The following is a 17250-nucleotide window of genomic DNA, read 5'->3' on the forward strand; positions in this document are numbered from 1 at the left end:
AAAAAAAAAAAAAAAAAAAAAGAATAAGACAAGGATGCCTGTTATAGCCAACATTCAACAAAGTAGTACAGGTCTTAGCCAATGGAATAAGGCAAAAAAAGAAGTGAAAAAATGGTAAAGTAAGAATTCAAACTCTCATTTATTTGTAGATGACAAAACTGTGTAGGAAAAAAATTTAAATCCTCAGAGAAACTATTAAAATTAGTTAAGTATGAATTTCTACTTCCAGCTATGATGGAGTGTCAGAAACCAGATATATCCTCCTGCCTTACACAACTAAAAAAAAATGAAAAAATACACGAAATGAGTTTTCAGACATTGGGCAACAGGCAGCACAAGACAAGAGGGAAGGAAATGAGGTAGCCCTGCAATTGTCCCAGCTTACTGCTTGGAAAGAGTATCCAGGCTGCAGTACAGGGAGGGAGGACCCAAAAAGCCTAATAGTCTCATTAAGCTGAGGTGACAAGTTGGGAAAGCCAACAGGGCAAGAATTTGTGGGGGAAAATGCTGGAGGGGGAGATATACAGAGAGAGCATTCTGGAGATTTTCAGAGGGGTCCCCTCAGGCCTTGGAGTAAATACTGTTGGGTACATATGTTTAAGGAAACTACATAAGGCTGAGGTAAAACCACCAGAAGTGAATAGAAGGAGAAATCCTCAGAACAGTCTGTATTCTCACCATCCAGAATGAAAAAATTCTTAATATACAGAACATTGAGTAGAGTCCTCAGAAGGGTACTGCCTCAGGGTGAGGTCAACTCACATCTAAACTATAGGCTGCCTTAGACCCATGCTAACTGGAGTAGGTTGAATGATGGTCCCCCAAGATGTCCATGCCCTGATCCCTGGAACCTGTGAATATTACTTTAGATGACAAAGGGACCATTTTTAAAGCAGCCAAAAGAAAAATAGAAGAATCACATGAAGAGGAACATAAGAATGAGAGCAAACTTTGCATCAGAAATTATCTTTAAAGTACTAAAAGAAAAAAAAAGTCCTATGAACCTAGAATTCTATACCCAGCAAAATTACCTTCAAAAAAAAAAAAAGGGGCTTCCCTGGTGGCGCAGTGGTTGAGAGTCCACCTGCCAATGCTAGGGGACATGGGTTCGTGCCCCAGTCCGGGAAGATCCCACATGCCACGGAGCGTCTGGGCCCGTGAGCCATGGCCGCTGAGCCTGCGCGTCCGGAGCCTGTGCTCGGCAACAGGAGAGGCCGCAACAGTGAGAGGCCCGCGTACCAAAAAAAAAGACAAAAAAAAAAAACGGAGGGGGGGCAAAATAAAGACATTCTCAGACAAACAAAAGGAAAAAAAGCATCACCAACCAACCTACATTACAGGAAATGTTAAAGGAATCTCTTCAAGCAGAAAGAAAATGGAAAATGTTACCAAAAGGAAGTCTGGATCATACAAAGGAATGAAAAGCCCTGGAGATGGCAAATATGTGGGTAAATATTGAAGTTTTTTTCTCATTTAAAAAATATCTTGGGACTTCCCTGGGTCCAGTGGTAAAGCATCCACCTTCCAATGCAGGGGACACAGGTTCGATCCCTGGTTGGGGAACTAAGATCCCACATGCCACGGGGCAACTAAGCCCGTGCGCTACAACTACAGAGCTCGTGCGCCTCAACGAGAGAGCCTGCCTACTGAAAACTAAAGAGCCCATGTGCTCTGGAGCCTGAGCGCCACAACTAGAGAGAAGCCAACGTGCCACAACAGAGCCTGCACCGCAATGAAAGATCTCGTGTGCCTCAACGAAGATCTCGCATGCCCCAATTAAGTCCTGACGCAGCTAAAAAAAATAAAATAATAAAGTAAATATTTAAAAAAATTAAAAATTAAAAAAATATCTTTAGGGACTTCCCTGGTGGTCCAGTGGCTAAGACTCCACGCTCCCAATGCAGGTGGCCTGCGTTCGATCCCTGGTCAAGGAACTAGATCACATGCTGCAACTAAGAGTTCGCTTGCTGCAACTAAAGATCCCGCATACCAAAACAAAGATCCCATGTGCCACAACTAAAACCCAGTACAGCCAAATAAATAAATAAATATTTATAAAAATAAATAAAAAATATCTTTAAAAGATACCTGCCCTGCAATCCAGCTATTCCACAACTAGGTATTTACTCGAGAAAAATGAAAACATATATCCACACAAAGACTTGTACATGCATGTTCACAGCAGCTTTATTTGCAACAGTCAAAAACTGGAAAAAGTCCAAATGCCCTTCGACAGGTGAATGGATAAATAAACTGTGGTATATCGATACACTGGAAAACTACTCAGAAAGAAAAAAAAATACTACTGATACATGCAAAAATGTAGATGAATCTCAAATATTTATACTGCATGAAAGAAGCCAAAAAGAAAAGAGTATATATTGTATGGTACCATTTATATAAAAGCCTTGAAAATGCAAATTTATCAATAGGGATAGAAAGTGGATCAATGGTTTTCAGGTGTCAGGACAGAGGGAAGAAAGGAATGGATTTCCAAGGTGTGTGAGGAAACTTCGGGGGTGATGGATATGTTCATTATTTTAATTGTGGTGATGGTTTCATGCTTGTATACGTATGTCAAAACTCATCAAATCGTACACTTTAAACATATGCAGTTTATCATATATTAGCTATATCTCAATAAAGATTTAACAAAAAACAGAAACAAAAAGATAATTGTGTAAAGCAAAAATAAAAATGTAGGGTTTATAACATATGTAGAAGTAAAATGTAGGACAATGACAGAAGGGAGAAAACAGAAGTAAATATATAGTTGTAAGCGTCTTACAATACATATGAAGTGGTATAACATTATTTGAAGGTTCTCTCTTACATTAAAGATGTACATTGTGGGGAATTCCCTGGTGGTCCAGTGGTTAGGACTCCTCACTTTCACTGCCAAGGGCCCAGGTTCAATCCCTAGTCAGGGAACTAAGATCCCACAAGCTGTGTGGTCAAAAAAAAAGAGATGTACATTATAAACCCAAGAACAACTACTAAAAGAGAGAAAAGAGAAAGGAAAAGAAGTGTAACTAATAATCCAATAGTGGAGATAAAATGGAATCATAAAAAGTACTCAACCAAAAAGAAGACAAGAAAAAAATAAAAATGGAGCAAAGCAATGGGACAAATAGAAATATAAGATAACAGACTTAAACCCAATCACATTTATAATCATATTAAATGTAAATGGTCAAATGCTCCAATTAAAAGGTAGAGATTTGGGGCTTCCCTGGTGGCGCAGTGGTTGAGAGTATGGATTATTTTGTTTTTTGGCTGTGCCACCATGTGGCTTGTGGGATCTTAGTTCCCCAACCACGGACTGAACCCAGGCCCTCAGCAGTGAAAGCACCAAGTCTTTTTTTTTTTTTTACATCTTTATTGGAGTATAATTGCTTTACAATGGTGTGTTAGCTTCTGCTTTATAACAAAAAGCACCAAGTCTTAACCACTGGACCACTAGGGAATTTCCCACAGGTTAACTTTATTTTAAATGAAATTTTTAAAAAAATTACTGAGATATTGACATATAACACTGTATTAGTTTTAGGAGTCCTAACCACTGGACCACCATGGAATTCCCAGATTGGATTTTTTTTTACATGCTATCTACAGGAAACTCATTTATATACAAATACACAAATACATTAAGAATAAAAGGATGAAAAAAAAGATATACAATGCAAATACTAATGATAAAAAAGCTGCAGTGGCTACATTAATATCAAACAAAGATTTCAAAACAAGAAATATTACCAGAGGTAAAGGGAGACATCACACAATGACAAAGTTGTCAATTCATCAAAATGACATAATTTTAAACGTGTAAGCACCTAATAACAGAGTTTCCAAATGCTTGAAGCAAACACTAAAGGAAAATAGACAGAATCACAATTTTATAGTTGAAGATTCCAATATTCCTCTCTCAATAACTGATGAGACATAAAATCTTATAGGATACAGAATATTAAGAAAAAAAAAAGATACAAAATACTTAAACAACACTATCAACCAACTTAACCTAATTGACATTTAGAGAATAATTCACCCCAAAACAGGGACTTCCCTGGCAGTCCAGTGATTAAGACTCCATCCTTCCACTGCAGGCGGCATGGGTTCTATCCGTGGTCGGGGAACTAAGATTCCACATGCTGCGCAGTGCAGCCACAGGAAAAAAAAAAAAAAAAAAAATTCACCCCAAAACAGCGGAATACACATTTTTTTCCAAATGCATATGGAAAACTCACTAAGATGGTCCGTATGCTCAGCCAAAATACAAATAAAAAATGTAAAATGACTGGAAATCACGTAAAATGTCTTTTGTTCGTAACAGAATTGAACTAGAAATCAATAACAGGGAGGTATCTCAACAGTGCCCAAATATTTGGAAATTAAACAAAATACTTCAGAATAACCCATAGGTCAAAGAAGAAATCATAAAGAATTTGGGGGGCTTCCCTGGTGGCGCAGTAGTTGAGAGTCCGCCTGCCAATGCAGGGGACATGGGTTCGTGCCCTGGTCCGCGAGGATCCCACGTGCCGCGTAGTGGCTGGGCCCGTGAGCCACGGCTGCTGGGCCTGTGCGTCCGGAGCCTGTGCTCCGCAGCGGGAGAGGCCACAACAGGGAGAGGCCCCAAAAAAAAAAAAAAAAAAAGAATTTGGAAAATAATTTGAACTGAATGGAAACAAAAACACAACAAAATCTGTGAGATGCAGTTAAGAAATAGAGGGAAATGTATAGCATTAAATGGTTATATTAGAAAAGAAAGGTCTCAAGTAAACAATTCAAGTTTCTATCTTAAGAAACCAGAAAAAGAAAAGCAAATTATACCCAAAGTAAGCATAGGAAAGAAAATAATACGACAAAAGTCAACAAAAAAGAAACCAGAAAAACAACAGAGAAAAAAAATCAATGAAACTAAAAGCTGGTTCTTTGAAAATATCAACAAAATTGATAATCCTCTAACAAGACTGATTAGGGAAAAAAAAAAAAGAAGACACAAATTACCAATATCAAGAAATATGAGGGGGCTTCCCTGGTGGCGCAGTGGTTGGGGTTCCGCCTGCTGATGCAGGGGACGCGGGTTCGTGCCCTGGTCCGGGAGGATCCCACGTGCCGCGGAGCAGCTGGGCCCGTGAGCCATGGCCACTGAGCCTACGCGTCCGGAGCCTGTGCTCCACAACGGGAGAGGCCACAGCGGCGAGAGCTCCACGTACCGCAAAAAAAAAAAAAAGAAATATGAGGGAGGACATTACTACAGATCCTATGGATATTAAAAGGATAATAAGGGAATACTATGATCAACTTTACACCACTAAATTCAAAAATTTAGATAAACTGGACAAATTACTTGAAAGAAACTACCAAGCTCCTTCAAGAAGAAATAGATAACCTAAATTGCCCTGTATCTATCAAGAAATTGAATATATAGTTAGAAACCCTCCAACAAAGAAAACTCCAGGCCCAGATGGCTTCACTAGCGAATGCTATTAATTTAAGAAAGGAATAGTACCAATTCTATACAAATTATTCCAGAAAATTCAAGTGGAGGGAATACTTCCCAACTCTTTACATGAGGTCTACATTACCCCAACACCAAAACCAAAGGCATTACCAAAAAAAGGAAATAAGATATATATTTTTAAATTTTATTTATTTATTTTTGGCCATGTCCAGTAGCATGTGGGAATCTTAGTGCCCCAACCAGGGATCGAACCCACGTCTCCTGCAGTGGAAGCATGGAGTCTTAACCACTGGACCGCCAGGGAAGTCCAGGAAATAAGATATTTTTAAGTGGTCGTCATCTGGTACAAGATGACTAAACTAGGATATGATCTAATAAGTAAAATACAACAGATTCTAGATAGAATATTTACATAAAAATATAAGTAGAAGAACGGGTGTGTATAACAGTATATACACGCACATAAAGATGCCTCAAATGGGGATTTCAGGTAATAGTTACTTTATTCTTTATACTTTTTTCTGTATTGCCTGAATTTCTTACAATGAGCACAGGTCATTTTTACAATGAGAACAAAATAATCTTCATTTTGAAAATGTAATACATGTCCCCTTGCCAAGGGCCTGAAAGATTAAGATCAGAGCCAAGGTCAGATGACTAAAGAAATGACAAATGAAGCACTGCTGCTCCCTCAGTCACTGGTCTCAAATCAACTTTCTGCTGTCAGTTCCTGGGAGTAAAAACAGACAGTTCTCCAGACCACCTACCCTTCTCCTGCTACAACCTAGTTCCCTACTAGTCACAGAGTTCAAATGCCCAGACCAATCTCCACAACAGTGTGTAAGGAAACTTCACTTAAATGCACATCATAATAAAGGGTGATATAAACCAAAAGCAGCTTCAGCCTGACCCAAGTTCAAAGCAGTTATCATTCCCCTTTTTGTCAGGAAACTCTTCCCCTAGGACACTCTTAGGCTGTTTCTTAAAGTTCTCTATTCCCATGTCCTGGATGCCTAGGAAAAAAACCAATCTCCTCCTGCCTGAGCTCTGGGTTCTGACTTCAACTTAAAGCTACCCCTCCTGGGGGTCACCTGTCTCACCAGCTGGGTAGACAGACCACCAAGTAATCCCCTGGCTGCCTTTCTTTGGGCTTCAGGCACTTATTTTCTTGAACACTGATCTCATACCTTGAATCCTAATCTTCAAGCCTGCCTAACCCGGCCTTTTCTGATGAGCTGCTCTCCAAACCCTCCACTTAAAAGAACTCATCCTGGTACCTCTGGCCTCTAAACCTGAGGTAGAAAAACAGTGAGCTAATGCAGAATCCAGTTCACAAATGTGTTTTGTTTAGCTACAGAGCATGTTCAATTTCACTTAGTTCCCAACATTAAAAACCAGGATATTTTAAATTGAAACCCCTGAGTACTGTTGGCGGGAATGTAAAATGGTACAGCCTCTATGGAAAACAGTATGGTGGTTCCTCAAAAAATGAAAAATAGAGTCACAATGTGATCCAGCAATTCCACTATGGGTACATAACCAAAAGAACTGAAAGCTGGGGCTCGAAGACATATCTGTACAACCGCGTTCACAGCAGCATTATTCACAAAAGCCAAAAGGTGGAAGCAACCCAAATGTCCATCAACAGATGAATGGATAAACAAAATGTGGTACATACATACAGTGGAATATTATTCAGCCTTAAAAGGGAAGAAAATTCTGACACGTGCTGCAACACGGATAAAACTTGAGGACACTGTGCTAAGTGAAATAAGCCTATCACAAAAGGACAAATACTGTCTGATTCCACTTGTATGAGATACTTAGTCGAAATCATAGAGACAGAAAGCAGAATGTGGTCGCCAGGGTCTGGAGGGAAGGAGGAATGGGGAATTAGTGTTTAATGGCTTCAGAGTTTCAGTTTTGCAAGATGAAAAACTTCTGGAGACTGGTTACACAAGAATGTAAATGTACTTAAAGCCACTGAGCTGTAAACTTAAAAATGGTTAAGATGGTAAATTTTATATGTGTTTCATTACAATTTTTTAAAGTCACAACATTTCAGTCTTCATTTGAAAAAATCAGATCTGATACCTCAGGACCTAGATTCTCACCTGTCAACCATCTCCAATTTACCACTAACCACCACCCTACATCATTCTTTTATCTGTCTGGCTTCTTTACGCATGTGAATTTGTGGCTCCTGCTCTAAACCCAGAGCATCACCTTTCACAGTATAGCCCTCCAATGTCAGTCCCCAGCTGGGCAAGCTAACGGTCTTGTCTTTGGTGGAGGGGCCAATACCCTCACCCCTCAGCGACTGATGACAAACACTAGCACAATTAAGAGCATCCCTAAAAAGCTCTATGCCAAACCTTGCCCCAAACACACTCTGCCTTTCCTCCTTTTCTCTCCATTTATCTAAATATTGTTCTTCCTCACTCCTCACTCATCTATGAAACCTCTATTGACTCTAATTCACAAGAGGTTCTTCCTTCTCTCATGTTCTGTATGTAGCATTTAGCATCTGTACTGCTGTATTGTTAGTTACCTTGTCGGGAGACATCCCACCTATCCAGTTATACTCCAAGCCCCTCATTCATTAACAAATACAAAGCAGCTATCTAGGCCAAACATTGTTTTGGGTACTGGGGATACAGTGGTAAATCAGAAAAACAAGGTCCCTGCCATCATGGAGCTTACCTTCCAGTGGGTAAAGACATACAAATAAGTAAAACATTTCAGATATTGATAAACATTGTGGGGGAAAAGTGAAGCAGGATAATGAGATAGGGAGCCATCAGTGATTAGGCAGAGTGGTCAGTAATAGCCTTTTTGAAAAAATATATTGAGCCGAGACCTGAATGATAAGAGGGAGCCAGCCATGAGAAAATCATGGGAAAGAGCACTCCAGTCAAAGGGAACAGCAAGTGCAAAGACTCAGCTCCAGGAAGAGAAATAGCCAGTATGGCTAAAGCATAGGAAATGAGGAAAGACAGTAGTACAAGATGAGGTCAAGGAGGTAAGAAAGGGCTTAGATTCTAGGTGATTTACGAGGGTGATCAATATTTCATACTTCCTAATATTTTAAGGGCAGGCGTTCAATAAAGAGTTGAGTATCATCACCATTGACTCGTTTGAAAATACCCCCAGTTATTTTTGATCCCAATTATCTCCTTGTTACCGGATGACTTTTCATCCCTTCAACACACACTTCTTCAGCACTATCGTCTGGCACAGGGAACTGCTCACCCCTTTAATGAAGGTGGGTTTGTCCTTTATGCCAAAGTTCCAGAGCAAGATATCTCCCCCTTTGGAACCCACAGCCAGGGTGCTGGGGTGAGTTGGGTGCCACGCCAGGGATGTGGCCCTCCTGTCAAAAGGGGCAGCCTTTTGGAATATCCGGTAAGAAGCCAGAGAGTTCAAAAAGGACTGCTGGAGACCCTGATACAGAGAGAAAAAAATTAAGTTGAATTAAAACATAAGGGTAAATCGCCAATCTCTGACTCCCGCATAGCTAAGTGGGGTCAGGTCCTCCCACTAAAGGAAAAATAACTGCCTGACTTTGTGCATAAAAATATTTGCAATATACATGACCTAATCATGGAAAGCAAGGAGGCAGGGTGCATTCCTGCTGGGACACCCTGCAGCATAGGACTTCTACGTGGCTGAGCGCCCAGCGGGCACTTCTACATGGCTGAGTGCCCAGTAGTCAACAAGATGGGGGTGATCTGACCACTCCGACGACCCACTGAACCAACCCAGCATCTAATTTTGGACCATCCAGCAGTAAAAAAAAAAAAAAAAGGCACCATGCAAACCCTTGAGCTCTTCAGCCAGGAAACGCCTCACCTGCTGTAGTGATGGCCAGGCAGCTGCGCCCAGCTTATGCTGGTGGAGGGCCCTGACGATGCTGCATGGTGGCGGGACCCGCAGGCTAGCCAACCCCGCCCAAAGGCAGCCTGAGTCAAATCTTCTGCTAGGACCTGCCAAGCAGAACAGACACATATTTTCCGCTCCAATCTCACTCAAAGATTTTTCTGCTGAAACATCCCAAAAAGAAAGCCTTGTTTCTTCTTTCGGCATAGACAATCTCTCTTATCATCTCCTAAGGTTTTTCCACGTTCTGCTCAGTCTCACCCAGCACAACAAATAAATAGTGAGTAGGAATTCAGCCCCTTCCAAAAAACATTCCCCAAAATAGTACTTCTGAAGTGAAACTATGATCTTGCAGGGTTCCTGAGAACTGAGCCAAAGAAACACATGAGAACTGCAGAACTCTTCCCAGTTTGGGCTGGAGAACTAGTGATAGGGTTGGGTGACAATTTAAAAGTTACATATAAAGCACAATAAAAAGATTTTAGGACAGCACAGGAGTGACTTTTTGGGAAAAGCAGTTTCTTTAAATCCTATATTAAAATAATGTAGAGGTGACCAGTGGTTGGCCCTAAGTCCAACCTCTTCTCCTTAAAACCAGCAGGATCCATAGGGTCCGGTGTGGCGCTAAATTCCCTAGGCTACTTTTGGGAAGGTAGATCCACCTAGAATAGGAATAAAGCAACTCTGGATTACCAACATGTACTTGAGGACCTGATCTCTATGAATCCCGCCTCGTGACAACCAATTCTTTCTTCTCATGAACAAAAAAAACACTTCATCAACAACCCCCTGTCTTTTGAGTTCCCTACATTCCTTATAGCCCCAGGTTCAAGCCCCAATAAACCCCTAAGAATGAGTTTTCCAAGGAAGGAAGGAGGGAAATGGGAGGGTTTCCGCAGTTAAACCAAGGACATACAGCTAGCAATCGTGACTAGAGAAATTAAGTACACACACCACTAGGCAAAGTAGTAGTCCTCAGTGTGTAAAAATTCTGGTACAAACAAGGAATTTGAAAAGTCCGTTGTGTCTGTTGTAATGGAGCGCATCTGCCTCTTCCTGTCACCTGAGGGAGGTTAAGCCCAAGCTCTAAGGTGTCAAAGGACCTGAAGACAAAACGCACAGCCTGAGGCGTTCATAATTTGGGACAGCCTCAGGGACCCAGGCGCACCCACCCCCCACTCCAGCCTCCTGTGTGAGAACCCCAAATGGCGGAATTAATTAAAGCAGCAGGCGCAGGCAGTACCGGGGCCCTTCAAACAGAGCTTCTTGGCCTCGGGCTCCAGCTCCCAGGGGCTTCTGTTCCTCTTGCTCTTGGGGCGCACAACCACCTCGGGGGTCTTCTGGGTTTCTGGGCGTTTCCTGGGAGCCATGGCGTCCTCCGTGCGAAGGGGTACTATGCCTTATGCCGAGATGACCGACGAAAGATTGAGAAGCTTCTGGGGAAAAACAAGGCGGGGACCAGAGGACCCGCTGAGCCACAGGTAGGCCAACTAAGCCAACTTCCCGCCAAACAGGCTCACCGGCAAGGCGGGGGCGCGCGCGGGGAGATGGGAAGTGTGTGAGGGGAGGGCCTCATCCGCTCCCCAGAGAAAAGGGATACCGCCTACGTGTTGGCCCTGAGTTAGTCCAAGTCAGCTGACCTGCCAGAAATAAACATGGCCGTTGGTGCTCGGCCTCGCAACTTGAAGCCTCTTCAGACGCGGCGCTGCCAGGCCTCTGGGCCCCGCCCCCCGCCCCAGACCGGATGCTAATCAAGGCTTCGGCTCCGCCTTCTCCACCTTCTACTTGGAGACCACGCCCCCTCGGGTTGTGTGATTGGCTGATCCGTACAGTTGGCGTGAGTAGGCTTTGTAGAAAGCAAACCACATCCCGGCGGTGGAAACCGAGGTGGTTTCTGCCTGCTGGCTTTGCGGTCGATGTCGATTGCTTATACTTCTCCAGCTTTGACGAATCCCAGCGTCTCTGTGGAGAGTGGTTGAAACTCGCAGCTTTTAATTAAAGTTTCCCCAAACCTGCTTAGTGTCCTCCTAAGGAGCGACCCGGGGCAGTGATGATGGGCCGGAGAGCGTGCGGCTAACTGCCCAGGCTGAGGTCTTGTGCCAAAGGCCATTGCAGTGAGCCTCATAGGCGTCCCACCCGGCCCGACAGGAGACAGCTCTGATGCACCCCGCTTTCTGCGTCGAGCCAGGCAGGAGATGGGGTTGGTCTGGAACTGCTGGTCCTTTCCTTCCACTGTCTAAGTCAGGTGCCAGGTGCTTTGGGAGAGTGACAGGAGACAAAACTGCATTAATGGTAGATCCTGCATTCAAGGAGCTTTCAGACAGGTAGAGAGAAGAGAGTGCCAAAAGAAATAATAACTCTTGGAAAGAAATGATTGCTCCAAAAGAAAAATTGGAAAAAGCTTTCTTGATGGGAAGATCAGCTCAGGGTGTTAGAAATGGCAGCCAGCAGGGGAAAGGGCTGTGTTTTCAGAGCTGTGATACAGAAGCAAGCTGCCCTCTCCCCCTTACTCAGACCAGCCATTCGTTTCACCTCAGCGGGCGCTCATTTCTGGAGGATCCTGTAGTATGAGAAAAAGCCCTGCCCCTAAATAAGGTTTACAATCTACTAGGAAGAAAAATACATGCTAGGGCTTCCCTGGTGGTGCAGTGGTTAAGAATCTGTCTGCCAATGCAAGGGACACGGGTTCGAGCCCTGGCCCGGGAGGATCCCACGTGCTGCGGAGCAACTAAGCCCATGTGCCACAACTAATGAACCTGCGCTCAACAGCCCGCAAGCCACAACTACTGAGCCCACGTGCCAAAACTACTGAAGCCTGCGCGCCTAGAGTCCGTGCTCCACAACAAGAGAAGCCACCGCAATGAGAAGCCCGCGCACTGCAACAAAGAGTAGCCCCCGCTCACCACAGCTAGAGAAAGCCCACACACAGCAAGGACGACCCAACACAGCCAAAAATAAAAACAAATAAATAAATTTATTAAAAAAAAAATACGTGTGAAACAAGTCAAACAATTCAGGCTAGAACACAGTTGAGTACTAAACTGTGGTATGCCAACCAAGACTTTCAGATGCATTCAGAAAAGATAATCTAATGGAGAAAGTAGTATTTAGGAAAGCCTCATGGGGAAGATGGGGTTTTGTGGAGTTTGCTGGGGAACGGAGAATAGCATCCTAAGAGGAGAAACAGATTGATGAAAGTTAGGAATGGGTGTGGGTTATGAGAAAGAGAAAAGCAGCTCCTGGCATCTGGGTGCTGGCCTGGTATTATTAGCTAGGCCTTAGTGTTCTGTAGAAATAATTTTGCAAATCATCAGCACAGACAAGGCCATTCTGTGACCACGATAGATCAACACAAAAACATAATCACTGATGTTTGAACACAGGCAAAAGTATGAACATTATCCTAACCACAGAAATGAGCAAACATCCCCCTGTTATTTTGGCTAATATAAATGACTGCAGATTCTTTGTTAATCACAGCCTGAGCTTTGCTTCATTCTTACTGATAGCCAATCACAGAATCACCCCTGTTTCCTGACAGCCTCCAATACAGAGCAAAACCCCACTTCTCTGATCCGTTATACAAACCATCCAACACAAGCCAATCCTATTTTGTTTTTTGGGTTGTTTTGTTTTGTTTTGTTTTTCTGGCCGCAACGCACAGCATGTGGGATCCTAGTTCCCCGACCAGGGAATTCGGGCCCTTGGCAGTGAGACCGCGGAGTCCCAACCACTGGAATGCCAGGGAATTCCCTCCTATTTCTTTCTAATACTTTCTTCCAGAGATGTCCCACCCTTCCCCATGGTATGCATCCTCTGTTGCAATGAGCAATAGACCCAGAGTTCAACTACAGGAGTGTCCCTGATAGTATTTGGCTTGGGGGCATTTATAGGTAGATTAGGAGGCAGCTTGAAGAGGAGAAAATTGATCACATTAAGGATTTGGGCAAAGTAAGAGGACAGATAAAGGGGGAGGTTGAATGGCAAGCAGAAGAATTCATTCTACTGACGTTTATCAAAAACCTACACTGTTGCTGGCATTATTCCAGTCAAAAAGAATGCTGACCTTGCTGTACAGCAGAAATTAACACAACATTGTAAATCAGCCATACTTCAATAAAATTTAAAAAAAAAAAAAAGAATGCTGATATGAAAAATGTTCTTTCCCCCCATGGAGTGTGCCCTTTTCTTTTTTTTTTTTTTTGCGGTGCGCGGGCCTCCCACTGTTGTGGCCTCTCCCATTGTGGAGCACAGGCTCCGGACACGCAGGCTCAGCGGCCATGGCTCACGTGGTGTGTGCCTTTTAACAGACAAATAAACCTAAAGCTACAGTATTGTGTGACAAGCTGGGTGAGAGAGGAAGCGTTGGATTCACGTGGGGTGGGGGGGTTACAGAAAAAGGATGCTTGAACTCAGCTTGGAGTGGGGTAAAGAAGGGGCAGTGTTGGAACTTCCCTGGCGGTTCAGTGGTTAAGACTCCTCACTCCCAATGTAGGGGACGCGGGTTCGATCCCTGGTCAAGGAACTAAGATTCCTCACGCCATACGGGCGCGGCCAAAAAATTTAAAAAAAACAGTCAAGGAAATGTTCCCAGAGAAGGTGACACTTAAGCTGAATCTTGAGAGAAGACTGAGGGAGGGGAGAGTGGGAGAACATTCCAGGCAGAAGGAGTAGAAAATGGAAAGGCAGGAGGGTTATAGCCATTCATGAGCAAAGGAAATGTCCTGCTTAATGCCAGATTTTCCCACGATCCCTTTTTAGGATTGAGGAGTCTTCCATGGTGGATTAAAAAACAAACAAACAAACCACATGTGAGCAGTGAAAACCTGCCTTGCACATACCAGTAAAGCGCTTTGCCTCAGGTTGTGTGTTGGGCCATTCTTACCCTGAGTTTTGCTGTTTCACTGCAAAGCAGCTGCTGAGGGACTTGATGTCATCCATTCCCATCTGATGAACCGTCGGGTGCAGGGTGGATAAAAGTATTTAATACATTTTTTTTGACGCAGCTAATCTGATAATGAGGTGAATGGTACAGTATTGCTGTGGTTTCATGCCACGGAGAGGCTGTGCCATGAAACCACGTTTATAGATGTTTTGGTTCTAACTGTGACACTACTTTTGACATAAGGCATCACAAGGCAATTCATTCAAAAGCTGCTGGTGATAACAAATCAAGGTCTCGTGTTTGCACTGGAAGCTGGGCAGACCATGAGCATGACCCTAAATAATGCCAGTTTCTTTGATCTGCAAAACAATATGTGGCTTAGGTGTTTTCTAGAATAAATACTATGGCACGGTGGAAAGAGCATTGTACTTAGACTATGTATGTGATCTTGGAGTCATCATTTCACTTCTCTATGCCTTAGTTTCCTCATCATAAAATAAAGGGGAGAGAAGATGTGGTCTCTCAGATCCTTTCCAGTTTTAAAATCTGTGATTCTATGACTTGCTGTTAAAGCAGCAGAAACCAGTGACTGCTTTCAACTCTGGCCTCCCTGTGGGAAGTTTCCATCTAGTAGGAACTATTTTCCTGTTGCAGGCTGATACATGACTCTGATTCTGATCAAGCCGTCGACGGATCCAAACACTCCGCTGAGTCTGCAAAACCACCCATAATCCACACGGATGGTGTGTGCAGGCTTCCCACACACAGTTACTGCATGAAGTGGTTTGCAAATGACAGCCTCAAGGATTCTGCAGCGTTTGCAGGGAACTGAAGTTTAAATTCCTCCTAAAGGTTTGGAAACAGACTGAATACAGCATCCAGGGTCCTTGTTGCTTGGCATCTCCAATACATATTTAACTGCCCCAGTATGAATAGATTTGTAATAAAGCGAAATGAAAGCATGCTTCCCGCCCTCTGGGAACAGCATCAGTTTTCAAAAATATGATTTTGGGTAGCTTTGGAAGTGTCAAACAGCTGTGTAAATACCCCAAAACCCCACCTTCTGTCTCTGCTGTGCGGGATGAGGCACCATCCACACACTAAATCAATATCCTGTCATGAAATACCACTGGTGCAGGATGCCAGGAAACTTCTCTAGGAAGCCAGAGTTACAGGGCAGTTGCCAGAGTGCTGAAATAATATACGAAAGTGCTTTGCAAACTGTAAAGTGTTCTACAAATAGAAGTTGTTATATAATCTCTCGGCAGCATGTTATTTACTGATGAGGTTTGATAAAGGTGGTGAAGAAGCTGTTCTCAAGAGTTCTCACCAGTCGCTAAGCCATCATGGAAAGAGTGGGGACCAGAGAATCAGAAACCAGGGGTTTGAGTTCTGCCAATGCCTTCTACTCACTCTTTTCATGCCAAAGGTCTCGAGGACTGCAAAAATCCCAAGTGGCAGAAATAAAAATGATTCTCTCTGTGGTACAGCCGAGCCAGTTCTCTGTGAGCACATGAGTCACAGGCTGGTGGGACCGGGAGAACTACATTTACATCACTTTACATTCCGCTCTTCCCACTCGCCTCCCCACTGCCCTGCTTTGGCTCCTGTCCACAGGAGCCAATGTCCTGTTATTAGGTCATTGTAACTTCAGCAGCATGTGACAAGAAGCTCACCCTAGGAACCTCGGCTAACATTCTCCTTGTGGAGGAAGGTGGTGAGCTGCCCAGGTAGCTGTGGTTCTTATAGGTGAAACCGGTAGCCTCGGGAAGAGGGTGTTTCTAGGTACAGATTCACACACAATCTCCCCAACACTCCACACTCTGATTGGGCATCATTGCTGGCACATTTACTGTAATTCCCTTTTGTGCTCAAATATCCCGTGTCTAAAGGCCCCAGAATCTGAGCATTTTGTCATAATTACAGGCAGTCTGGAAGAGCAAGCCACATTTGTGTTGGCAGCATTTAGGCTGCTGATCCATTCCACAAAGAGGCACATTTGTGAAATCGGATGAAGGAAGACTGAAAGGCAGCCTGTTTTTTAAGCTCAAGAAGCATTTTACTAGATTTCCAAGGCCAGCAGCTCTGGCCTCCTCTAGCCTCTTGTGGTGGGTTGAATGATGGCCCCTGAAAAGATATATCCATATCCTAACCTCCAGAACCTGTGAATGATACCTTATTTAGAAAAACAGTCTTTGCAGATGTAGTTAAGGATTTCAAAATAAGGAGATCATCTTGGATTATCCAATTAGACTGTAAATCCAGTGGCAAGTGTCCTTAGAAGAGTGAGGCAGAGGGAGAAAAGACACAGAGACAGACACACAGAGAAGATGATGTGAAGAAAGAAGCAGAGACTGGAGTAATATGGCTATCAACCAAGGGATGCCAAAGAAGCTACCAGATTGCCAGCAGCCAACAGCAGCCAGCAGAAAGGCAAGGAAAGATTCTCCCCCAGAGCCTGGGGAGGGAGTGTGGCCCTACCAACACTTTGGTTTTGGACCTTTGACCTCCAGAACCGTAAGAGAAGAAATTTCTGCTGTTTTAAGTCACCAGTTTGTTCTATTTGTTATGGCAGCTCTAGGATGCTAATATACTCAGTATCTGCCATGGGTGGTCAGTATCAGCAAGAAGGAAAAATCGCTGGCGAGCCCTCACATTCCCACTTCCTAGCTGTGTCCTAAAGCAGATCTGCACCTCTCTAAGTCTCTTTCCTCGTTTGTAAACTGGGAAGAATAAGTCCAACTGGACAGGGTTGTTACGAGGCTGAGGTGACCAAGTGCTGAGCAGCATACCTGCGATTCCACAGACACTGCACAAACTTCCCCCCGACCCCCTTTGTCCAGCCTCACCTCAGGCACAGAGCTCCCATTCTGAGGTTGAGCTGCACAGTTTCTATACCTTCTCCCAGGTCTCGGGCTCATCAGTGAGATTCAGGATAGTGCCTGGCCCTGCCTTTTTGACACATTCTCAGATCAACATCTCAAACCTAAACTGTCCAAAGTGAAGTCTGTGGACTTCCCTG

At 43.6% G+C, this 17250-nt stretch overlaps 1 protein-coding gene across 4 annotated transcripts in view; it reads right to left on the reverse strand.

Moving 5' to 3' along the window:
• The window catches only part of DDB2 (damage specific DNA binding protein 2), a 22133-nt gene extending 11072 nt beyond the window's left edge, over positions 1-11061 (reverse strand). For 2 of the 4 annotated variants that reach the window (XM_024748670.1, XM_024748668.1), the window contains exons 1-3: positions 10587-10942; positions 9317-9450; positions 8717-8908 (exon numbers count right to left, since the gene is read on the reverse strand). In XM_024748670.1, coding sequence (XP_024604438.1) covers positions 8717-8908; positions 9317-9450; positions 10587-10713 — 453 coding nt within the window. In that variant the 5' untranslated portion in view covers positions 10714-10942. Of the gene's footprint in view, positions 1-8716; positions 8909-9316; positions 9451-10586; positions 10943-10983 lie in introns of those variants that run through there. The other 2 variants (XM_024748669.1, XM_024748671.1) reach the window with 2 other exon arrangements.
• Positions 11062-17250: the final 6189 nt, after the last annotated feature.

The sequence above is a fragment of the Neophocaena asiaeorientalis genome, unplaced genomic scaffold (genome assembly GCF_003031525.2).
Source record: "Neophocaena asiaeorientalis asiaeorientalis breed wild unplaced genomic scaffold, Neophocaena_asiaeorientalis_V1.1 scaffold43, whole genome shotgun sequence".
NCBI classification, from domain to species: Eukaryota; Metazoa; Chordata; class Mammalia; order Artiodactyla; family Phocoenidae; genus Neophocaena; species Neophocaena asiaeorientalis.